The 23,783-nt window shown below is 33.1% G+C and overlaps 1 protein-coding gene across 2 annotated transcripts in view; it reads left to right on the top strand.

The window, feature by feature from the left end:
• Positions 1 to 23,783, top strand: part of LOC143188884 (octopamine receptor beta-3R-like) — an 82,429-nt gene that overhangs the window by 30,935 nt on the left and 27,711 nt on the right. Inside the window, exon 3 of one of the 2 annotated variants that reach the window (XM_076393387.1) lies at positions 22,422 to 22,503. The exons of the other annotated variant lie outside the window; for it this stretch is intronic. Within the exon in view, the coding sequence (XP_076249502.1) occupies positions 22,422 to 22,426 (5 nt within the window). The 3' untranslated portion in view covers positions 22,427 to 22,503. Of the gene's footprint in view, positions 1 to 22,421; positions 22,504 to 23,783 lie in introns of those variants that run through there. 2 annotated transcript variants of the gene reach the window in all.

Here is a 23,783-nt window from a genome sequence, read left to right as displayed (position 1 = left end):
CAGTGCGCATCAGAGCGGTTGATTCCATTAATGAGTAGATAAATAAACATAATGGCAGGTATTAATTATACGCAAATACGAAAGATTCAAAGTGGATTGGAGGTTCAACAGCGTGACAAGTTCGCAATTTAATCCTCGAGTATATCTGCATCAGCATTACCGCGAAGAGGAAAACGAGAAGGATGAGACGAGGTCTCGGTCGTGGCCGTTTTCGAGCTTATTAGATGTCAAGAGTGCGCGCACGTGCACACTCGCATACAAGCACGCCTGTGTACAAGCTTTGAACCTTGCCACTACTTTTGCCATCGACTTCGAGGCTCGCCATTTTTACAAGTATACAGGCAGGCGTTGGTCGACCTCAAGCTTTCTTCGAGTTAGTGGCGTATTCACACGTCAAAGGGATAAAAGGCAGTCTAGGATAATCGAATTGGACACTATAGGTACGTGACTGAGCAGTGTCAAGCTTTATGTGTATCAATTGGATGACTTCAGTCGTAAAGAGTTTTAAAATTATAGTATAAAGTGACTATGATTGGGGGTGAAACTGTAAGCTCGACTAGATTAAAATGGATCGAAAATTTGTGTATGCTTAAATATTCGTCTATAGGGTGTTTCCAAAAATGTGGAATATCATTGAAGGGTACATTCCAGACAAGAAGACAATGAAATAAGTTCACCTGCACATGTGTCCGAAAACACTTAGCAATATTAACAGAGAGGATGAGCTGAACTATAATGAGAAGCAGCTAATGATTAGATGACATACAGGGTGTTGATGAGAGGTGTCAGAAATGTTAAGGGGAGATTCTACACTTTAAAATATAATGAAAATCAAGAATAATGAAAATGTGTTTAAAGCTCTGTTTCAGAGTTATTAATTATTGAGAAGACGTCTAAAATTCACGTAAATTGTGTCTGACTTATTTTACTGAATTTGCTATTCTATATATGACTTGGGATTTATTCTACTGGCTTCGTTGTGTTTGTCTTGGAACTAATTCTTCTGATTTCTCTATGTCTGACCTAGTTACTGCACGTCGACAATAGAATAAACCCCACGTAAAATACATTTTATTAATTTAATTAATTAAATCAAGTATGATTATCAATTTAATATCAATTTAATTAATTAAATCAAGTAAAATGAAATGAGGCTAAATCGTATCGAAATTAGAAACTGCATACATTAAATAATGACAGAATGTAGATGTACGAACGTACAATCTAATTTTACATCATATTTGTTTCAACTGATAATGAACTATACTTTCAACGAATCAATACATAAGCATAAAAAATATATTAATTTTATATTAAAATCGACCATTTAAGTAAACCGAAATTGCTGGTAAGATTTATTTAGTGTACAATAATAAAACTCAATCTAAAGTTGAATCAAACCGAACCGAATCAAATCGAGGTAAAATTAGTCCAAGGTGGTTCAGATTAGGAACAAACGTTTAATTTAATTGAATTGCATGCTCTTTGATACCGTTTAACTTTGTTAACAATTGGGTATATTTGATTGAAGTCGATTGAATCCGATTCGATCAAGTACGATCGGTTTCAGGCGGTTAACTTAACACTGGAAATAGTTTTGCACGTTTGCAAGAAAATTCGATCCACTTAGTCCGACCTCCAGACTCCCCGGCGCTATCATGTCTCGATACAACCCTATAAATAATAAAAACCCTCCGCCACATGTAGACATGTACGTACATCATGGCATAACAGTGTGTGGAGCGTTGATGATCAGAAATGGAGTTATGGGCAATTATGACATTGCAAGCGTTCTTTTAGCACTGTTTAGGTTTTGAAATTTATATATTATATTATATAGTTATATAATATGTTTATAATTTATGTATATAATTATGTCTATATACAGTTACAGACAAAATTCAGTGGACAGGTAGAGATTAAATAAGTACGAATTAAATTTAATCAAAGTAGGATAACTATTGTACACTTAAGTTTTATATGTTTTACATCTTTATGATATATAGATTATTTAGCAAGTAATTTACATAAATATTTACCATGGTATATATATGGTGGATAAAATTTATTTGGTGTAAATAATTTGAAGCATAAGTAACGAATGTATTAACGAGTCTATAACAAGAAGTTATATGTGAGATAGGATCTATAGTTTCCAATACTTGTAATAAACTTTGATACATCTAGCGGGATTCTGCTAATTTCTACCAACAATTATCGATGCAGTTACGTATCGTCGTTTATAGCTTGCGTTATTGATGGTATCGGTTAAAGGGGGACAGAGTTCGTTATCGACATTGATATACATCGAGAGAAATTAGCAGAAGTTCAGTAAACTTTAAAAGCCAGAAAAGAAAAAATGTCAGTTTAAAAAAATTAATAACACGACTACTAATACTACTGATTAGTTTTTGGACTAATTTTTGCTATAGATATTGAACTGATGAGTTTATTCTTTTCGAAAACTGATTTTAGTTATATTAGATACGATAAAATTTTTAATTAAATTTATATTAGTTACAATTATTCTGTAACTCAAATAGGAGGGTCGTGATCCAATATTAGAGAGTAGGCATCTATTTACAAACTTTTTACAAAAAACTTGGTTCTACCTGTTACACAGTAACTATTAGTATTATATTTCGAACATATAAAATATTCAATTACATTTGATAAACATAAGCAATTGTAAAGTTACCTGCTAAATTATATCTAAACATTCTAGTAGAAACATAATTTCATTGAGGGTGTTCTGATCTGGCACGCCATAAATACGTGATTCATTATGATTTTTTAATTATAAAATATTGGTAATAATTATTTCAGAATTTCCATATTCTGATTTTAATCCTAGCCACGAAGATACGTTTACTCTACCAATATGACACGTATGTATACCTTTACCTATAGGAAGCTAGATATAGAGCTCATTACTGTCAGAGCTTTTAAGAGCATCACTTCGACAAACACAGTCACAAACTAGGCAAGCTCTTTGATTACTACATATGTATGTATAATAGCTACGGTTTTATTTCAATTCTTATGCATTCGTCAGAATTTTTACGCTTATGGCCGTACAACTCTGTCACCGCGTCATTGATGATTCTTTTTTCGTTTTTATTTTTCCCATGATTTTATATTTCGCTTGTTTTGTGTTTTCTGGATTTCATTTCATTGTACTTTCACTTTACTGAACTTTTCTGGTAGTTCCTTCCCCTTCATTTTTTCCGACACTTCTTCTGTTTTTCTTTGTCTTATGGCTTCCATCTTTATTTTCAGTCTATCATTATTTTTTCTTAATATCATGATCTCAGTTTTCATTCTTATTTGGGAGCAGAGACTTGTGGCGCGCCTATACTTTCTATTGAACTTTCTTCTTTCGAGACGACGTCGATATTGTTTTTACCAGAATTATTTTCTGAAGAAACACAGTGTTATTAAATACGTGTTGTATAGCTTACTTTTGACGTAATACTTCAATAACACCTTGTTTTGGATAAAAGTTGAATGTACTGAATACTTTATGTGTTTAATTTTTGTATTATGCACTCAAATTACAGAGAGATCAATACAAAAGAAAATTCAACTTACTATGACATTATGAAATTTCTTCTCCTTATGCTGCATTTAAATCAAGTGAACGAATGCTCGTTTTTTCCTCACTTCAACAAAGTGCAAGCTACACGAGGATTCTTTCAGTTGTCGATTATACTCATTCATAATAATTGAATTTTGCTGTAAGTAGGACAAGAACATTTGTTCCCTTGGTCTAAATGCACCATCAGCCTCCAAGGAGAAGATGAAAATTGTCTCACGAAAATAAACTGTGACAGGCTGAGAACACTTTTTGAAGCCCAAAGAATGCCAAATTTCTGTTCGCCTTCTTTCATGCCTCTTTTGTAATTCAGTTGTTGGAGCAAGAAAACTAGTGCCAACTAATACACCCCTTTATTTACTAGAGTGTGATTGTAAGTAGTCTGTTTTTAGAAACGAAACTTACGTTTTTAACATTTAGGTAAAAGCAAGAACAAAGGGTCAATGGTACTTAAATTCAAAACCAAAGAAAGTTCTATTACTATAGTATAAGAGTTCTTTCAAACGTTCGATTTTTATGCGTCGCCGTATTTGTGTAATAAATAACTTCTTGTCAGGAAAATGTATGAGATTGAAGTTTCATACATGTGTTCAACACGAAAAAGTTAATAAAAAACTGCCGCCACGGTGTAAATACGACAATTTGTTTATACGTCTTGTCAGCTGCCTCGATACGAGAAAAGTATCGCCATACTGTATCTCATGAAAATCACTGTCTAATCGATATCAATCGTACCTGTATCACAATCGTGTTTCACGCGTATTACGTATCATCGTGTGAAGGAGCTTTAATTGTTACGACTACTTGCTTCCTAGAAGTTGTACATCCCAGCTGGTTCTAGTGGTTTTAGCCAATCTACCGTACCAATGAACCAAATTGCCGAGCAATTCACGGGATCCAATCACACCAATACTACCTCTGACCGCTACTGAATTTCCAAAAACACTATTCGATGATGCAACGGTTGTGCTGTAGCTATAACGTTAATAATGCATTCGCAATATGTGGATGTACCGTGGTTAGATGACCTCCCTGCGTGGCTCGTGACTCCCTTCGATCCACGTGATTTGAGGGCTTCGTTTCCGGTTTCTGATCTATATTCACACTTGAAACTCCGTGCTAGCTGCTGGTACGCTCAAACCAGTCCATTAGTGCCCTCTTCACATTATCAATGTTTCTATAGTTCTCGGTAAATACGGTTACTTTCCGTGCCTTGGTACGTTACCGTAAATATGTGTGTAGGATCGAACAATAGGTCGACCAGCAAGGCTGGTTTCCATTTACCCCGACATCGCGCAACGAATCAATTACACGTCGAGGTATCCCGCTTCTGTATTGCGATGGATTACAAGGATCCTTTGTTGAGATTATATGTTAGGACATTATAGAGATCTCTTTGGAAAAATAATTTGTAGAAGAAAGGATTTAGCATGTTCATGGTGGGTGTCCAATTTCCAAAATATTTATTATAATAGTTTTAGGTATTTAATTTGTTTTTATTAGTATTCCCTTTGGATACGACATTACTCTTTTCAATTGCAGGGTCAGATTTTACAAGTTACATGCTATCAGAAAAAAGGTAACTGTTCGCTCCGCGAAATTCAGATATCGTATTCGCGAATGTTGTGTACCACCATCCAACTTAATATTAGGTGGCTAGTTTAAAAATTGTTGTACGATTTTTATATAGTTGAAACAAGTACTTGTTCGTCTGATTTCGCGTCGATGTAGGCCGTCAGAAGACTCGGACGATTTTCTCTTTCTGATTTTTGCGTCGATGCAATCAGTCAGAGGACTTCGAGGATTCTCTTTTTAAGACTCAAACGCATCTCCTTTTTATTTTCCGGAGTGAGTTCCTCCTTCACTTCCATCCCCCAAGCTCACGATTTTGAGGGCGTCACCGATTTCGTGTGACAATATAAATTGCCATTGATTGGTCTTCGATCCAAAGAAGGAAGATCCTCTTGGCCACTCTGATGTGGGCTGAGGAATCGCCCTGACTTCTTTGTGACGAAGGTGGAAGAAGCCTTTCCTTCAGATCGAAGATCGCGAAAATTGGTGTGGAAGAAATGGTACTTCAGATTAGCACGACAAGACTGTGCGAGTATTTTGCAGATGTTTTATGGCCATATTGTCCCGCGAGTCGGCTGCAAACTTCGATGACCCTGCCGAGGTTGCCCCTGAACTGTTATCGACTGCGGGGTAATATGATTATTGCTAGGGAAAAACATGCCATTCAATAAATCTCGAAATTACCTTGTAAAAATATGCCAGATGTGGAACTTCGAAATGATGCGAAAAGAAACAAGATTTCCATATCTGGCAAGAATAAAGGTATACTTCGTCGAACGGAACAATAACCCTTTTATACCATATTGTGTAGCCCCTTTCATACTATATCATTCTTGTTTGCAAACTTTTTTCATATAACGAACAATTTTCAAGTAACTCAATGGCAGATCTTGGCGGACTACCCTGCATATTAAAATATTCATATCTTAACGTATTATATAATATGTTTTAATATAAAAAATATTTTAATATAAAACATATTATATACGTATAATATAAGACTCCATTTAAAAAAGTACCGACGACCTTGAAATCCCATAAAAAAATGACTGACAAAAATTCTTTCCATAGTTATACGTGCCCCTTCAAATAGTGCAATTTTCTCCTAAGAAGTTTTATATCAAAATATGTTTTATATTAAAACATATTATATACGTATAATATAAGACTCCATTTAAAAAAGTACCGACGACCTTGAAATCTCATAAAAAAATGACTCTGACAAAAATTCTTTCCATAGTTATATGTGTCCTTTCGTACAGTGCAATTTTGTCCTAAGAAGTTTTTGCATACAGCAATAAATAAAATTAAATGAAAATATTTAGATGATCCCATTTAGCTGCCTCACGTTGTATATTGTATACGCCATGGAGCATACGACACGTGCACAATATTCACAGGACAATTTGCTTATCAAGTAGCTGTGGATTAACAAATAAAATAGCATAACAAGTCGTTACACGAGCGTGTCGGGAACAGGAACAAATCGTATAATAAAGTGTTCCCTCGGTGCGTTGCGTCGCGTGGTTAATCAATCGGTTGACCGACTGTCACTGAATTTGGGAAATCGGTTCGACTGCTTGTAATTCAGTTCCGTGAAAATTGGACGGGATGATACATTCATCTTCCATAATACGATTGCCATTGCACAACCTGTCTAAATGAAATCCATACTCGCTAACGTTTTTGAACTTAGATATAACTTCATCATTTATTCTCATCGCTGAAAAAGGCAATGGCTTTTTGGAAACGCTCTGTTTTAAAGGAGATCCGTCGATCAGGATTTAATCTTGCCCGACAGAGGTATCGGGCGTAATTTTCTCTGCAAATTGATTTCCCACTCTCGTTGAAGGCGTTTTACCTCTTCTTGCTCTCGACATTCCTCGTTTCGACAAACAGTTCGAGTTAAGGTGTCTGGACCAGCTTGATCTTCGTGGAAATACTCGAATTAACGTCACAGCGAAAATTGTCTATCTCCGTGCATCTGCAATGTTCGAGAAATAGACAACTTTAATTGCGTTTCGCTCAAGAGGTGTCGATTTTGCCGAAATAGCTTGAAAATACTCGTAGAGTAAGGAACACTTTTCGAAAATAAAACTTCTATTATTGGGTTTTTATACTTCTTAATAATCACCTTTTAAAAATATTCTCCTAAAATACACGGTATTCCAATAAATGTAGATATACAAATTGTTGTAGTTTAGAAGTTAGTAAATTTTCCTTCTCTTCGAGTTGTACCTATTTTATAATTATTATTGGGGATCTTTATGTATTTATACAAAATATGATTTGTAAACAGCACAAAATGTACGCAGTATGCAAAATATCGAAAGTAAAGTAAATGTTGTGCTATTTTTAAACTAAAATAAATCTTTATTTAAGTTCCACTCTTTCAGTTGAAAATATGAGTTTGCGTAAACATTCACAGTTTAATAATAACTGAAAGGAAACTAAGTTTCAAAGGGAAGAATTAATCCCAAAATATTTGCACTGGAAGTGTGCGAATAATTATAAGTGAAGTACAAAGACAGTTTAAAAAAGGACTTTAAGGGACAACTTATAATGTAGTTTATATCACCAATTTTCATAACCTGCAGTATGTTGTCAAAGTTAACATTCTGAAGAACTTTCCTTTATACAATGTGTATACATACGTGTAACCGCTGTTTGGCTTCAGTTTCCTAGACATTAGCAAAAGACTTGATTGGATACGTGGTTAGTATGTACTAGGTGGTATGTGTGTCTAAAGTGTTAATGGCGTGATTAACACTGGCTGGTGTGTGACAGGAAATAGGGTGCGTGGAATACGGAAATGAAATATAAAACAGTCCTTCGGAGACCGAAATTACAATGATAAAAGTTAACTGTCTGAACTTCCCTAATTCTAAGTTCATTTGAGCGACCGAAATTATGAGATAGTAACACCACTCAGTGTTAACCACGCATCCTACCTCTTTCCACATGCCATCCAATATTAACCACGCACTCAGCATCCCCACACACACCAACCAGTATTAACCACGTAGTTAATAAGTCTTTTTTGTGAATATCTACGAAATTAAAGTCGAGTGACAATTATACAGGACGTTTCAGAAATATATGTCAATACTTCAGGAGCTGCATCTACATACTACAATAAGTAAAAAATGTTGTATGAACGTATGTTCTGCATACCTTACTCTTCGAGTTATGGATGATTAAAGAAAATGTTTAAAAGTGTTCGTCACTCATTAGATTTTTACCTTTGGGACCATTCTAAATTTATTGAGTATTCAATGCAAGTGAATAATGTACATGAATTGCAAGAAAGGAAACAAAATGGATTTGAGACTACTCAAGGAATGCCTGATACTTTCGTGCCAGAGTGAAACTCGTTGCTAATTGTAAGGTGTGCCAGTAGCACGTGTTGAGGCACGCGGCGGACATTTCGAACATTTCCTTTAACCATCTATAACTGGAGTAGTAAAGTATATAGGATATATGTTCGTATGACACAATATCGAATTTCCCAAAAATTTCAAGAACTGAAATCACATTTCAGAACGATCCTTTTTGAATACGGTTGACATCTCCGATTTTCAATCTTTAGGTGCTTTCGACTTCAATATTTTATGAAATTATGAAAGATAGAACACAACGAAAATGATGCATCAAATGGAGGATGTCTATAATAGTATTTTGTTGCGAGTTGGTTTTCTCGAAACGTGATTCGGATTCTCAATATTCTCGGGAATCCTGACATTCTTGAGTCGCGAGGTACCTTTGGAATCCCGACCAGACTTAAGCAGATTGTTTCTGAATATTATCTGGTCCTCGAACACCTCTAAAAGACAGCTATAAATTAGAAATACATGCTTTTATATGAACCTTTTTCTTATTTGTTATATTGAATTCATTACTGAGGTTATGTCCACATGTTTTGAAATACTTATTATATTCATATATACATATGGTTATCTGACAAGTGTCAGAAATATTAAGAAGTCATCTCAAAGAAGACATCTCAAAGTAAGACGAGTGAAGTTGCGTTTGAGGTTCTTTTCCAAGTTATTAGTTATTGGAAAACCGCCTAAAATAAATACATGTGAAATATATCTGATGTGAGGTATGTCTGACTTAAGTATGACCTATTCTACTGATATCGCTACGTCTGACTTGGTTAAAGCGCGCCGACAGTAGATTAAGTCACGAGTCAGACACAATTCTCGCGCAGTTTCGTCTTATTTTGGTATGTAGAATCAGCCTTTACAATTTCTGATACCTGTTATCGAACACCATGTTCTACTAGTCAAAAGATCATGGTAGATATTTCATTATTTCATTAAGTTAAAATCATTTTGTTAAGAATGCATATGTTTGTATAAGTCAAAAAAGGCTTACTACAGAGATATCTTTTTGTATCAGTAGGCCTATCATAAATTAATTTCAATAGTGATAATGAAAGCTACTGATATACAACAAATATTCTGGAATATGTAAAATGGATATTATACAGGGCGCCACAATAACATACAATCTTGTTCAAAACAAGTAACTTAGTGAAGATATAAACAAGATACTGTATAATGTACCAATAAATGTAAGCGTAAGATTTCAACAAAAAAAGAAGAATTCCATCTGCATTAGACATGTAGGAATGTTGCATACGACGACGATTCATTTGTTCTAGTAGTAGTGAAGTCGCAAACACATATACATGTACGATTGGTCTAGACTGGTATTTTGAACGGCAGATAGTGTACATTTGTGGCTTAACTACTATCGAAACAAACGAATCGCAAGTGTCTGTTGCGGATAGAAAGTGGAACCTTAAATTTACCTTCAATTCGATTTTCTCTTATTATTGTTTTACCATAATATGTGTCTTTAACGAATATATACAAATTTATATTCACAATTTTTTGGTGTCTACTTCTGTCAATCTGAAGCCATCATAATTTATATACAGCTTTATGAATGAGTTCAAAAAGGACCACTATTAAAATGAATATTTTTGTCCAACTCACGTTAAATACTTACACATTTTCACTTTACACATTTCATACTTACAATCTTACACATTAGCTCTTGAGGAACATTATTCTACATCTAGATAAATCTGCGTTAATTATCCAATCTTAAGTAAGAAAACCTGTAGGTACTGACACTTTTAATCTTTTTCAGTAACCTGAATAATAGACTTACATTATTTCTTAAAATATAAAGTTTAATTTAATTACTTTAATAGAACATATGACTACCGAAGTTGAACATTTTTACTTCAAGTACTTTCTACGCTTAACTTCAAGAGAAAATTTCGAATCTCTATAAAAAAGAAATTACTGACAGGCGCTTTCGATGTCCTGTTTTCTAAATTGTTTTCTCGGAAGAAAATTCTCAGGAGAGCGGGAAAACTGCAGATTGCTTGAAGATAAATCCGAGGAATACAGAGGGTGAGGTAGAACTTTAATACACAGTTCGTGTAATTTTTGTAGAATTGTGTTTGCAACAGGCGGTCTAGCTTACCGTGCGAAAGGATTGTAGGTACTCATTGTTTGATGTTTTTTGTAAATTTTATTGTTCATAGTAACATCCACTGCTTCTTTGATATTAATTCACTGTTCTGTCTGAGCGTTTAAGGATAATTTACATAACGCATGTATACAGTTGTTATTATCATGCATGATGCTCCCACGCCTCCAACGACAAATGTGTGAGAAGACTTTATATCAAATTCAAGGAATGGAATTTTGCAATATTCATATTAGAGAAGGAATGAAATCTTACAAATTGCTTTTGCGTTTTATGTTGCCTGAACCATGGATAAATTCCTTGCAGTCATAAGAATTGAATGTCTTATAGCTTTTACATAAGCTGGGCCAAGTTGTTCTTTTGAACAGAAAATTTCTAATTGGCTGTAACCTACTGGAAACAACTATCTACTAAGATACAAAGCAAGCTTTAGTACTATTTAAATAAAATATTTGAAAAATAATTATTTAAATAATATATCATTCTATGCAGCTGAATGTTATTTTGATTTTTTGTCGAATTATTTCATTTGTTTCTTATTAAATGAAATAACACTTTACTTGTGTTTTGTGTTAATGCACAGTTTTGTTGCACGCAAGCATAAATGGTTACTTCATAAAAGTTTCTACAGTGCAAGTTTAATGCTTTATTGTGATGAAATAGAAATTTACTCAAATAAAATACTGTTTGACCTTAACGAAAAGCAAAGTTACTTTTCTTACGTTATTTCCAAAATAAAAATACTTAACTAAATAATTGAAATGATTTGTTATTTCAAAATGTCACTTTCTAATTTTTATTTTAAGTATAATTTATCCAAATCTGGTATAAAATGCCTTGCTTAGGTTTTGAAAAAATAATTATATCCTGCCCTTTTTGTTATGGTTCAGAACAGGGAAAATTGTTTTGTCATCTCTCGCTTATCGATATCTACATATACACAGTATGGCGTATCCTGCGAAGAGGTCCTCACGCAAAGTACTCAGTCGTGGCGCAAACCCCCATAAGTCCAAATCCCTAATCAAGTTTAAGTTCCAAGACATACCCCTGAATCGTAGCTAATAAAAACAATGCATAATCGAAATCGGAGGAACGAAAACATATCTACAATACATTAACATCTTCAAACAGTCCACTTATACAGGGAGTACCAACAAGTGTAGGACGTTTTTGAAGGTTGGGTTCCAGAAACTTTACATAAAGAAATCTGATGTGCTTGGAAAGGCTTAATTTTTTTAGTTTTATGAGATTTTATATCGTGTACGGTGTGATAACCCTTTTAAGATCCATGATAGTGTTCCACTCATTTAAAATGCTGGAGTATCTTTGGGTTCAGTTGGACCTTGAAAGGTGTAACACATCGTACAGGCAAATAGTGGGCAATGTAAAGTAGCGCATAACTAAAAAACTAAGAATTTTCATCCATATATATACACATTTGAACTTGTTTCATTGTCTTTGAGCCTAGGACCTAGAACTTATCCTTCAAAAGTGTCTAAAAAATTAAGAAACTCAGAATAAATATATGTATATATATATATTTTTTTGCATTGTATTTGGTCCTAGAACCTAGTCTATAAAAGTGTCCCATGTTTTCGTTATTTTTTAGAGCCAGTGCACGTGAGGGATATTTTGACGCACGTTTTCCCTGCGATCATATCTTTTTCTTTATTTTCCCAATTACAAACAACGAAAACAGATACATATGATCGCAACGAGATCATGCGTCAAAATATCGCTCTTGTGCATTGGCCTTAATACGTTCTGACCTAGCGTTTTACTCAATACAAAGTAGTATATTAACTGCAAAACTAAGAGTTTCCAGGAATATGTGCACATGAACTTTTATATTGTGTGCTTACCTATGTAGAATTATGTTACAATTATGTTAAATTATGTTACATAACCCAAGTATTTTATTGTATTAAAAGACCTATGCAGTCCATAACTTAGTTTTATTTTACTACCCCTCAAATATCTGAGGTTGCGAATCATAGAAATAATTCTACCAAAGAATTCACAATGTAACACCAACAATAAGCTTGACGTTTGAATTACACAAGGACGATGGTGAAAGAACAAGATTTCTCACGTGTTGGTGATGCTAAACGGGTTTAAGCACGCATTAGCAGCGTTCCTTCAGCGACTGGTCGATCGATCAGCCTCGCATCAAGGGCGAAGACTGTGTCGCAAAGTATCGTTCGAACTGAATGGGTCGAAATTGCAGGAACAACAGATTCACGTTGTCGATTCCTTGACGCGATTAATGCGGAAGCCAATCGATCAGTCTCTCCACGCTCGATGTAGACGATTCTCGTTCATACTTCGCGGCTACTGTGTTCCATTTTAGGGAATTAATGGATGGCTTCACACACGATGAAGCCATGACGTTAACGGGTATTGTAAATATCTTTTTTGGATTTCACTTTTCTGCTTCGTTAGAATTTTTAGGGAGATGGGACATTTTAGACTCTGTTAGGTAAAAAGTCTGGGGACTGAGGGTCAAAAAATTTGGATTATTAAAGAATCAATGAGGGAAACTAAACTAGTAATGTCATGTATAACTAGTATCTAGTAATGTCATGTAGATATGTGATTAGTGGAATAGTTCAATGTATGTACGGGATATATCATGTTAAATGTTATAAGCAGGGATGGTATTCGGTCTCGAAACTGGATTTGTTGTGAGCTTAGAAACTTATTTATTTTGATATCAAATTAAATGAAAGGTATGGATAAAATACAGTTCTTGATATTAAGTAATTAAATTAGAACTAAAACGAATTTTTGAAAACTGAAAGACATTTTAGTTTTTAAAATGAGACCGCTTTGTGGAACTAATAAATAACGTTTTTAAAATAGCATCATGAAGAAAAATCTATTTAAATACGGTCTATTTGAAAAGGTATATTAATATTAAAATGAATTTCAGTTTCGAGATCAAATACCATTGTTGATTATAAGATGTTTTCTCTGAAAAACATACCTAACTTAAAGAAGCAATTTTGTGCAATTGTTATCGTGAATTGACCGTTTTTAACAGATAACGTACCGTCACTGGTTTAGACAAAAGGTTAAGAGAACGCACAATGGAATTCTATCTGCGTGGAAAATTGTCGAACATTGTGATCCATTTTCCCCTGAACCAGTGAAGCGATTTCAATCAAAATTTGATTGAGTACTCTACTTGTAGTAGTAAATAAATTGAGGATATATATATATTATCATTTTTGTTTTCTAAATATAAACACTATTTTTCAAATTCCTTGACCTAGTATATTTAGTAGATTTTCAAATGTCACCAGAAAAAAATTGGTTAAATTTCCTATTAAAACTTGAAAAGAATTTGTCATAAAGAATGAATATAATACAATTTTATAAGAGAGCCATTTTTTCCGTGAAGCGGCAATAATTTATTTGCTAAATTCAATTTACTATATTAAAATTTACCCATTTCCAGAACTTGTAAGGAAACGAAATTTTTAAAATGGAAAAGGGTCGAAATATGTTCATCTCTAGACCGATAGCATTCAATGTAACAGCATGCAATTTAGATATTTTTGCATATTTTGCATATTTTGCATACTTGAGAATGCATAGCCAAATATTTTTTGCTTCAGTGCGATGAGATTGAATGACATACACATATAAGGCGTCTGGTAACTAGTAGTATACCCAGGCAGGAGGTAATTCTACGTATAGAATTAGTCAAAAAGGAAGAATACAATTTTTCTATTCTCCAGATAATCAGGTTTAAAGATTCATTGAGTACGCATGAAAATTCAATTTCAACTCAATCCATTCCACTGTATACTATTCTTCATCTTGAATATTATAAAAAGCATTAATAATTCTACTTATTTCTACTTATTTACGATCTTTAAAGATAAAATACAGTTTTGTTACAATTAGATAACTATTTTAAAACATCATATGATGTGACATGCATACATATAATATTCACTGTCCTATAAATTTAACGAATTTCTCAGCCATTTAAATGTCTTCCACCTAAAGTAGACATCGGATGACAGAACTAGTCCAACAATCCATTCAAATATTGTGGCATAGTAATTCTACAATCACGATAGTTCTCAACACTCATTGGATCATCAGTTAAGTTACCACAGAGTCAAACATTCTTGAAAGTGTCATTGTCCAGAGGCAACCCTGAACGATGTAGTCGAGGGCAGTGACGGAGATAGGCATCGCGCGATCGATTACTCGAATGTGAAAGTCATATGCGCTCGAGTCAGGCGGATGAAGAGCGGAAGCGGGAACAACGGGGCTCGAGGAAGATGAAGATAGAGCACTCTGAAAGATTGTTCCCCGATAACGTGTATCTGTCTAATCGCGAAGGCTTTCCGGTTCCCCTGCATGGATTTATCGCGTGTACCTTTTTGATGAGAATCATGGTCCCGTAGAAAAAATAAATTTCTCTCGTCTTGTTGGAAACAGATTTTTCAAGTAAAACTTTGCAATGAAGGCTGTTGGTAAACTAGCAAGTGTAACGACGAATATTAGTGACTGAAGTTGTAGCAAAACGTCGATTATCCGAATTAACTCTTCTATTCTTCGACGTAACACTTTGGAGTTGTGGATGACTTCGGAGAAATTTTAATATTTACAATAATATTTATTATTCTCGAAAGATTTTTGTTCCATTCTTCATTAAGTATTTTAAGAAGAGGTAGTTGCACGGCCTAATTCCTATTTACAGAAACAGAAACAAAATTTTTAAGTTACTTCGAAATGCATGTAAAATAAATATCCGAGCTTACAATTTTGTGGGTTCGTCAACGACTCCAGAGTTCTAGGGTTAATAAGGAGACAAATCTATCCAAATAAATGATACTTTGAATAATCGGTGTAGAAAATCGAATTAGCGAACATGTAATATTACTAGCATATTGGGTTGTTTAGAAAGTTTGTGTCGATAGTTGTAATAAAATATGAGGAAAAATCGTCACGAACTTTCCAAACAACCCAAAGTTAATTCTAGAAAGGCATACTGGGGTGTTTCATGGCCCCAGAAAAATACTGATTTCTATTACTATATTGTGAAATAATTACAAATAGAACTGGTCTTTAATTTTTTTATCACCTAAAGTTTATAATCTGAGAGTGCCTTAAATTATATATTTGAAAATATTTTAGTGACTTTATACAGAATTTTTCACTTATTCAAAATGTGTGAAAATCACGCTAAACCTGAAAGACCCAGTGTGATATGTGGCAGTTCGAAAAAACATTTCGAAGTTAATAAGACATTAAGATGGGGGACTACTGGAAGATAACGAAATGAGGTTATTGCATTGATAAGGTTAATGGGTTTACAATTATAATGGGCAATTGAAGACTAAGAACCTTAAACTACAGTTTTTATTTTTATGCTTAGCGGAAATTTATCAACGTTTTATATTAAACAATTATGTAATTTATTACTTTCAAGATTATTCTTGCACACGCTGAAATTTTCGAGGAATTGCAAAATTTTTTTGATGGCAATCACATGCATATTTCATGCGATATCGATTTTTCGAAAGCGTCAATAAAAGTTTAATCTACGGATTGAAAAAGTTCTCTGTCTCTCTCTCTGAACTTCTCGTAACTTTCACAAAAGCGATTGCTTTTTAATTTACGACTAAAAAAGATCCAACATATATCCCTTTAAACCCGAAATTAGTGGAATTAAAAGCTACACAGAAGTTAGAAATGAGTGTTATGGGCTATGACATGGATTTCAGTAAAATGTGTCGGCGCGTGGTTGGACATACTTTATGGTGAATTTATTTGCGAGAAAAATGTATTAGTTTATGAAATTTCAAAAATCTATGTGGTATTTTAACGCCTCTCGTAATAACTGAAATATGCGATACGCTTACTACTTCAATGCAATTAATTTCGTAAAAATTATACTGAGGGCAAATTTTTCTGGCAAAAAGATTGATACTGAAGGATAATGAACTGAGAGTTCATTAAAGCTTTCAAAATTGAGATGAATTTTATAGTAATACTTTTATCCTATCCTTAATATGCAAATAGTTTACAAAAGTTAGCTCCATGAGATATTACTGAAATATTGTACTATTTAATAACAGTGAATAATATATAACAATTTTATTAACTTTCATTAACAATTTTATTAAAAGGATATCCAATAAGTTCGTTACAAGTAAGTACTTTATTCGTTAGCACTAAATTAATTTTCAATATAGCGACTAAAAGCTGCAGTGCTGAGCGCTATTACCAAATTGGATAATTGTCACCATCGTTTATCAAGGAGCTTGAAATTCAATAAATTTCTCATTATGAAACTATTCACTTAACCATTGAATCACTAATATTCCTTACAGTTTATAAACTACTAACTTTTCGGATTATTAGTTAATGTATTGCAATCAGTAGTATCAGTCAATACGTGGTCGAACGCAATGTACTCTTATGATCAATAAAAAGGGAAACACAAAATTAAATATTATTATCACCTTTAAAAATTATTATAGAATATTTCATATAACCAGATTATGGTTGTATTATCTAATTTTAAATATAGAAGCATTGCTTTGTATAGAAATTAAAATTAACTACACATATCGCAACCCTGAGACAAAGCTGTCATAAATAGAAGAATGTCCAACTTTCTTTCAATTTCGTGGATTATGGCAAGTAAATTTAAAGCAAAATGTAGCTACCAGATGTTGTATTACAGCATTTTGCACGTAGAAATTTTCTTTTCAAACGATTCTATGATTTCAATTTATGACAGTTTTCTAGCGAAGCTGAGATGTACGATGTATTTCCTTCTTTTTGAGATGAATGGACATTCATCTTTACGCTGTACAGCAAGAAATTTATACTATCTTCATTTTTACATTTGGAAATTAATTCGCGCGAAAATTTTCGCGTTTGGCAATGCAACAACGTCCTCTGAGATTTCCTGCATGTCAAACAATACCAGGCAGGAAAATGGGAAGATTTTTATCATCGACCGACAACCGGAGAATTCCTCGTGACACGTGCGTTTGTAGCGCTGGATCGTGCGGAAAAAGTGGTTCCTCCATTTTCAGGAAACGATTGCAACTCGTGTACTACGTGTCACAAAGAAATTACTTTTTCATCCTTTTTCTTCTTAATTACTCACAGAGGAAGCTAGAAAAAAGGATTTGAATATTTCGTATTATAGTAGTTTCACATTTTGCGAAGTGATCAGTATTTTATAGTAGTAACATGAAACTATCCAGAGAAATATATTTTTTTGTGGTTCTAAGACAAAATGATAGGAATCACAGTTTTCAAAAATTTAACCGTGTATAATATATAGAGATCTGAAAAGTAAAATATATCTTTGGTTGAGTTTAACGAACTTTAGCATTACTGTCTGTGTGAAGGTAAAAATGTCAGTTTGTGTACAGGGTATTCAACGAAAGGTTTCAGAAAGAAGAATCTTTCTAAATCACTCTTCAGTATGTAATTATAAAATACGCTAAAATGTGCTACGTAACTTCGAAAACAAAAGCGTTTTAATGTCGTTTGCAGACTCCTTCTGTGAGTACAACTGGTCTGATATTAAAGGGTAGATGAAAGAGCTGTTGATACTGAAAGATAATGTGTCTATAAAAAACTTACTTTAATGTAGGATAATGTAGGATAATTCACAATGATTTTGGTGTTATGTGTGTAATGTAAATGAAATGTTAGTGTTGATCTCAGTAGTTTTTACTTAATTTATCATACTCAAAAAACTTTCTTAAATTTTTGGGACAGACTCTGAAATATTTTATAAATTTAGGTATAACCACCACTTAAATAAAAAGATTATTAAAGGGATGAAATTAATAGAATCAAAATGATACCTAGTAACTGTTCCAGTTGCAGCAACTTTCGTATCGTAATCGTCGCGCAGTTATGCTTGCAAACGTGTACACGGTAGATATGATCAATTGCAATCTAATTAATTTAAAAGATGACCATTGTCACGGGGTCACTTTGAATGCCGCAATGTTTTCAACGACTTTTGTACGTGTATATCGGTTGCATTAAACGTCTATCACTTTCAGTGCATTCTGTTTAATTGGAAATTATGCGATTGGGGTAGAAGACTCTCATTAACTGATTATAATTTCGTCGCGCGAACCGGGCGAATAATTAGAACGATTAAGCGAATTGGTGATATTGCTGTTCGATCAATTGGCATTTTTTACTCTTCCGTTAATCTGTATAAGGATATTGGGAATATTCTCGTGGAATTTTAGGATTTAATCACTCTTCTTTGTGCAACCTTACTATTCATTTTATGAAGAGCAATAAGTTAAGCAAGAAATAAAAAATGTAAATTAACAATATGTAAGTTATGAATAGAACCGCTAAAGATGAATTTACAGAGAGATTGTTCGTTAGTTTAATAGGTTATTACTGCGCATATAATTATTCATAAATATTTTGTAGGGTAAATTTGGTATACATTATGAAAAGAAAATATCATGCTTATATAATTTAATTTCCATTAATATCGGAATTTTCCTTTAGTTATTAATGAATTAAATTATTAACATTTCTGCAAATGAGAATTGTTAACTACTTTACTTTAATATCTTAAGATATCTTAATGTCTTAAGAACTATTAATACATTTATATTGATATCGAGGATCTAAATTATACATTATTAGTAAACTCACATTCATGCATTGATGACTAAAGGTGGGTCTACACTACAAAAGAGACAACTGTATAACATCTCTCTTTTCTGTTTTTTTTTTTTTAAATTTATATAATTTTGTTATATAATATGTAATATAGACTCACCTTTACTTTCCCATTTTTTTCAATTCATTGAAAGTTAACAAATTACATCCAAGGATTGTAAGCTTACGTTTACAGGTTTATGATAGTGGTGACATTTTCTCTATATTTGGAGAAATTAAGGTAATAATTGTTTCTTATATTATTTTCATATAATATAATCACTGCGCTACTTTATTTCTTTATAGCTACATGTGCATAATTCATTATCCTTATTTTCTGTCCAATTAAATTTTCAATATCCATTCGAATTTGTCTATACACATTGTTTCATAATCTTTCGATGAAATTTTATAATGATTGTACCAATATTGCATACTCTACGTATACATTTATATGATAGGAAAATCTAGTGTAAGTTTCAAAAACACTCCTGCCTTCATGTCGATTTATTTCCTTTAAAATTATGTGACGAACTTTCAGACACAAATGGTCACACTTTATACTGAATAAACCAATTTTGTTACAAATAACGTCTATATTAAACCTTTTGTACATCGAAGCAAAACCTCCCAATTTCGTGTTTTAAATGAATATTTCAAAGGGTTGATTCATAATTAAAAATTGCGTGTAACCCAAAGGGCCATTTTTTACAGGGTATAGTCACTTCCATTTAATTGTTGCGCGTAGTTCCTATCAAACAATAGCAAGATATTATTATTAAATTCAATTAAGGAAACCGAGCAAGCAGCACTACTTCCTTTACCACTTATCAACTTTCTTCACTCTGCCTCCTGTCCTTCTCTCTATTCTTTGAAACGCCCTTCGATGTATAATGAATTTTTCCATAGCCGCATGTTTTTTTAAGCAGAACGTCGACTGAAGAAGAGAGACGACTGTGTTGAATAGCTGACTGGTGCTAGGAACGCAAAAATCCTCGTTGTTCCCTCATTTTTACAGCTCGCGGTTCCGTGAACTGTGAAATTTATTCTTTCGAAGCAATTCACGCGAAACGTTTGAAGAAACGTGAGAGCTCGGGACAAATAAAATTGATTCTTCCAGCGAGTCGGCGTCGTTGGTTTATGGTCGAGAGTGTACAATTGCCGTTCAACTTTTACATCAATGTTTTGAATGCAGCGATATATGTGCTTTATCGTCGGGACGTGAAATCCGATTTTTATGAAACGTTCCGCCTCTCGCTATTTTTATATCGCCGAAAAAATGTTTGCGGAAGTTTTATGAACCATCCGTGTAACAAGATTTATACGTTTTGCACGGTTTTATGTATTTTCCTATTTCAGTGTATGGCCGAATTCAATGAAACGTTTGTGAATATTTTACATCTCCAGTTTGCCCATTTACGATGCGTTGTTTGCTATCGTATTTAGATGGATAGAATGTGATCGTGTTACAATGAATGATCAGTTGCTATAGCTTTCACTCTAATCTAGCTTGTAGTTTGACTTCTGTCTAGGCATGGCAATGAAATTTCTATTGTTTTGGGTATTATTTGATTATTATGAAGTTGTTTTGATCGTCTTGAAAATACAGTGATATAGTCATTATTTATTGAAATGACAGTAATGATGTAATTATATATAGAATGAAGATACATGCTTAATGCAATATTCAATTTATTATTAATAATAATAGGTATAAATGTATGCAAGCATGTGTCAGTAGAATAGGAAAAAGGGTAAACTTAGTCGGTGTCAACATTTTTTCAAATTTTTTGAGTAATTCAACGAATCACGAAAGAAATAGAAGAAATAGCCTTGAATACCATTATTATTAACATCATTGTCATCACTGAGATTTGTCATCATTGGAACTAAATCTATGTAAAAGCTATTCTAATATTTTTTAATTAAGTGTTGTATAATTTAACATTAATATTATAATATATTGATATCATACTTACACATATTCAAAAAGCTATTTTGTATTGATATATAAATACAACTCCTTTTTATGCGTTTTTAAATAATAATACCGACATCTCTAAATCATTCTTTAAACACTCAGAATTCTTAGAAATTGCAGTTATACTTCATCTGTTAAAATTACTTGTATAAAGATATCAAAGAATTTGATTGTAAGTAAAAATTTTTTTAAATGTTCAATGTACTGCCATACAATATATAATGTTAAAGCATTAAATGCAGAACCAAAATAAAAGATATTACTTGTAAAGCAGAATCAGAACAAAAATCTATTGCAAGACATGAATGCACCGTCGTCTTTAATTTAAAGTATCTCTTTTAGAATTGATGTATGAACTTTCAGAGACAGAGCATTTTATACCTATTCTAATGCATAAGTTGTTTGAAAGCCCTCCTAGTTCAGTCACAAGATTCCTTTCTCCTTAGGAAACTTCGTTCCTCTAATTTTCTCAACATTAAGATAAACATAATTCTTATCAAGTTCATTGTGTTTACTTAGAAGTTTGCTAAATCGTGAGTATAATGAAAGAACTCGAACCTAAATACAGATTTGTTTTACTGTTTTGGACATGTTTTATATTTTTATATATCTACATTTTTCATACATTCATACATACAAACCCAAATATTCAGTGCTCTACAAATAAAATTGAAAAATTGTGCAAAAGAAGTTTAAAAGTGCTTTATAAACCATTAATATACTGATGTATAAAAATTTAATTATATTTTATTGATCTCTTAACCGTACTATCCCTAAAAAAGGTTTGTTCAGCCTACTGGCAACAAAAATGGCAGAAACGACCGCCTTATTTGATTCAGCCTGTATATTCGTATTTCCTCATCGCCATTTTCATTTGGAGGAATACTTTTATTTTGAACATCTTTTCGCTTAAACGAAATGGAAGCTTATTACAGCCCCTCGAATAGAACTGAAGCCAGGATGACGTACGTCATTTTTCATTGGAACCGATCTGTCGATGCTTTATTGTTTTTATGGAAAATAATCTTGCTGACGGGAGATGTGGTTAATAATGGATTTTCAATTACCCGGTTGCAGGTTGAATTACCTTTCACCTATTGGCAGAGAGCATTTATCCTCTTCAGTGATCTCGTCGATGTTATGGAAAAGATTGAAAATCAAAATATCGGTGTTATCGGAGTTGTAGGCAATACCTGTGATTAATTATCAATAAGCCAGCAGTCGATTTTCAGGCATCATCGAGCATCTCTTATAACCCGCCGATCAATTTCGTTTAATTGCCGCGAGAATTCCTCCTTCTTCGATTTGTACTTGATTAACCCGACGAGATCTTTAATTCAATCTTCTTATAATCCTTATTCGATGTTAATAATCAGGCGTCTCTTTCGATGGAAAGACTGCTCTTGCTGATTCAAAAACGAGGAAGGAAATTGTTCCCGAGCAATATAAGCGTAGGGCACTTAAGGAAAGGCGAAAAAACCTTACATATACAAGGCGTCGTAAAGAAAATGTTACCATTTTGTTTTAAAAGAATTTTTAAATGGTACAAGATAAATACAAAGGTACATGTACAATATGTTTGACAACAGGTGTTGGAAATTTTAAAAGATGAGTCTACATGTCAAAATAGGATCAAAATCAAGGATGATAAAAATGCGTTTGGGTCCTCGTTCCCAGGAATTATTAATTCTTGGGAAATGGTTTAAAATTCGCGTGTGTCTGACTTATGACTTATTTTATTATTTACGTGCAATAGTTAGGTCAGGTACAGCGTAGTCAGTAGAATAAGTCCAGAGTCAGACACATTTCACGCGTATTTTAGGAGTCTTCTCAGCAATTAATAACTTGAAAATCAAGTCCCAAATACAATTTTGTCTTTTCTTATCTTTGTCTTACTTTAGCATGTAGGATCAATCCCTAAAATTTTTGATACCTGTTATCGATCACCCTGTATACATATATGTATGTGGTAGAATGTTGTTGAATTTTGACCACTCAAACATTTCTTATTCTAGGCTAGTAATAAAATATTTGTAATATTTGAGAGATAGCGGAGAAAAATATTACTACTTATATCATCAAGATTATATAATTGACTTTTTTCAAAATATAATACAAAAAACTAATCCCTGATTATTGACACAGAGTCTGACAGACTCCATGTAATATATACATATAATCCATATGTATTATTACTTTTATTTAAATGTGAAATGCTTTATAGTTAAAGTTGGAAATATATACCATACTTCGGCAGTAGAATAAGTTCCCAAGTCAAACAAAGTCATTCGTTGTATTAATAAATTAGTCAATATTCTCCACGTAGGCGATATTCTGCGTACCTTTCCAAGGTTTCGATTTTTGCATGTCTTGTTTTTCGTAATCATAGCAGAAAATCTTTACATTTCAGCGGTTTCAACTTTCAACTTATCGTGTTTA

This window comes from Calliopsis andreniformis, chromosome 3 (genome assembly GCF_051401765.1).
Source record: "Calliopsis andreniformis isolate RMS-2024a chromosome 3, iyCalAndr_principal, whole genome shotgun sequence".
NCBI classification, from domain to species: Eukaryota; Metazoa; Arthropoda; class Insecta; order Hymenoptera; family Andrenidae; genus Calliopsis; species Calliopsis andreniformis.
Note: the sequence above shows the minus strand (reverse complement) of the source record. Positions and strands in the feature narration are given on the sequence as shown.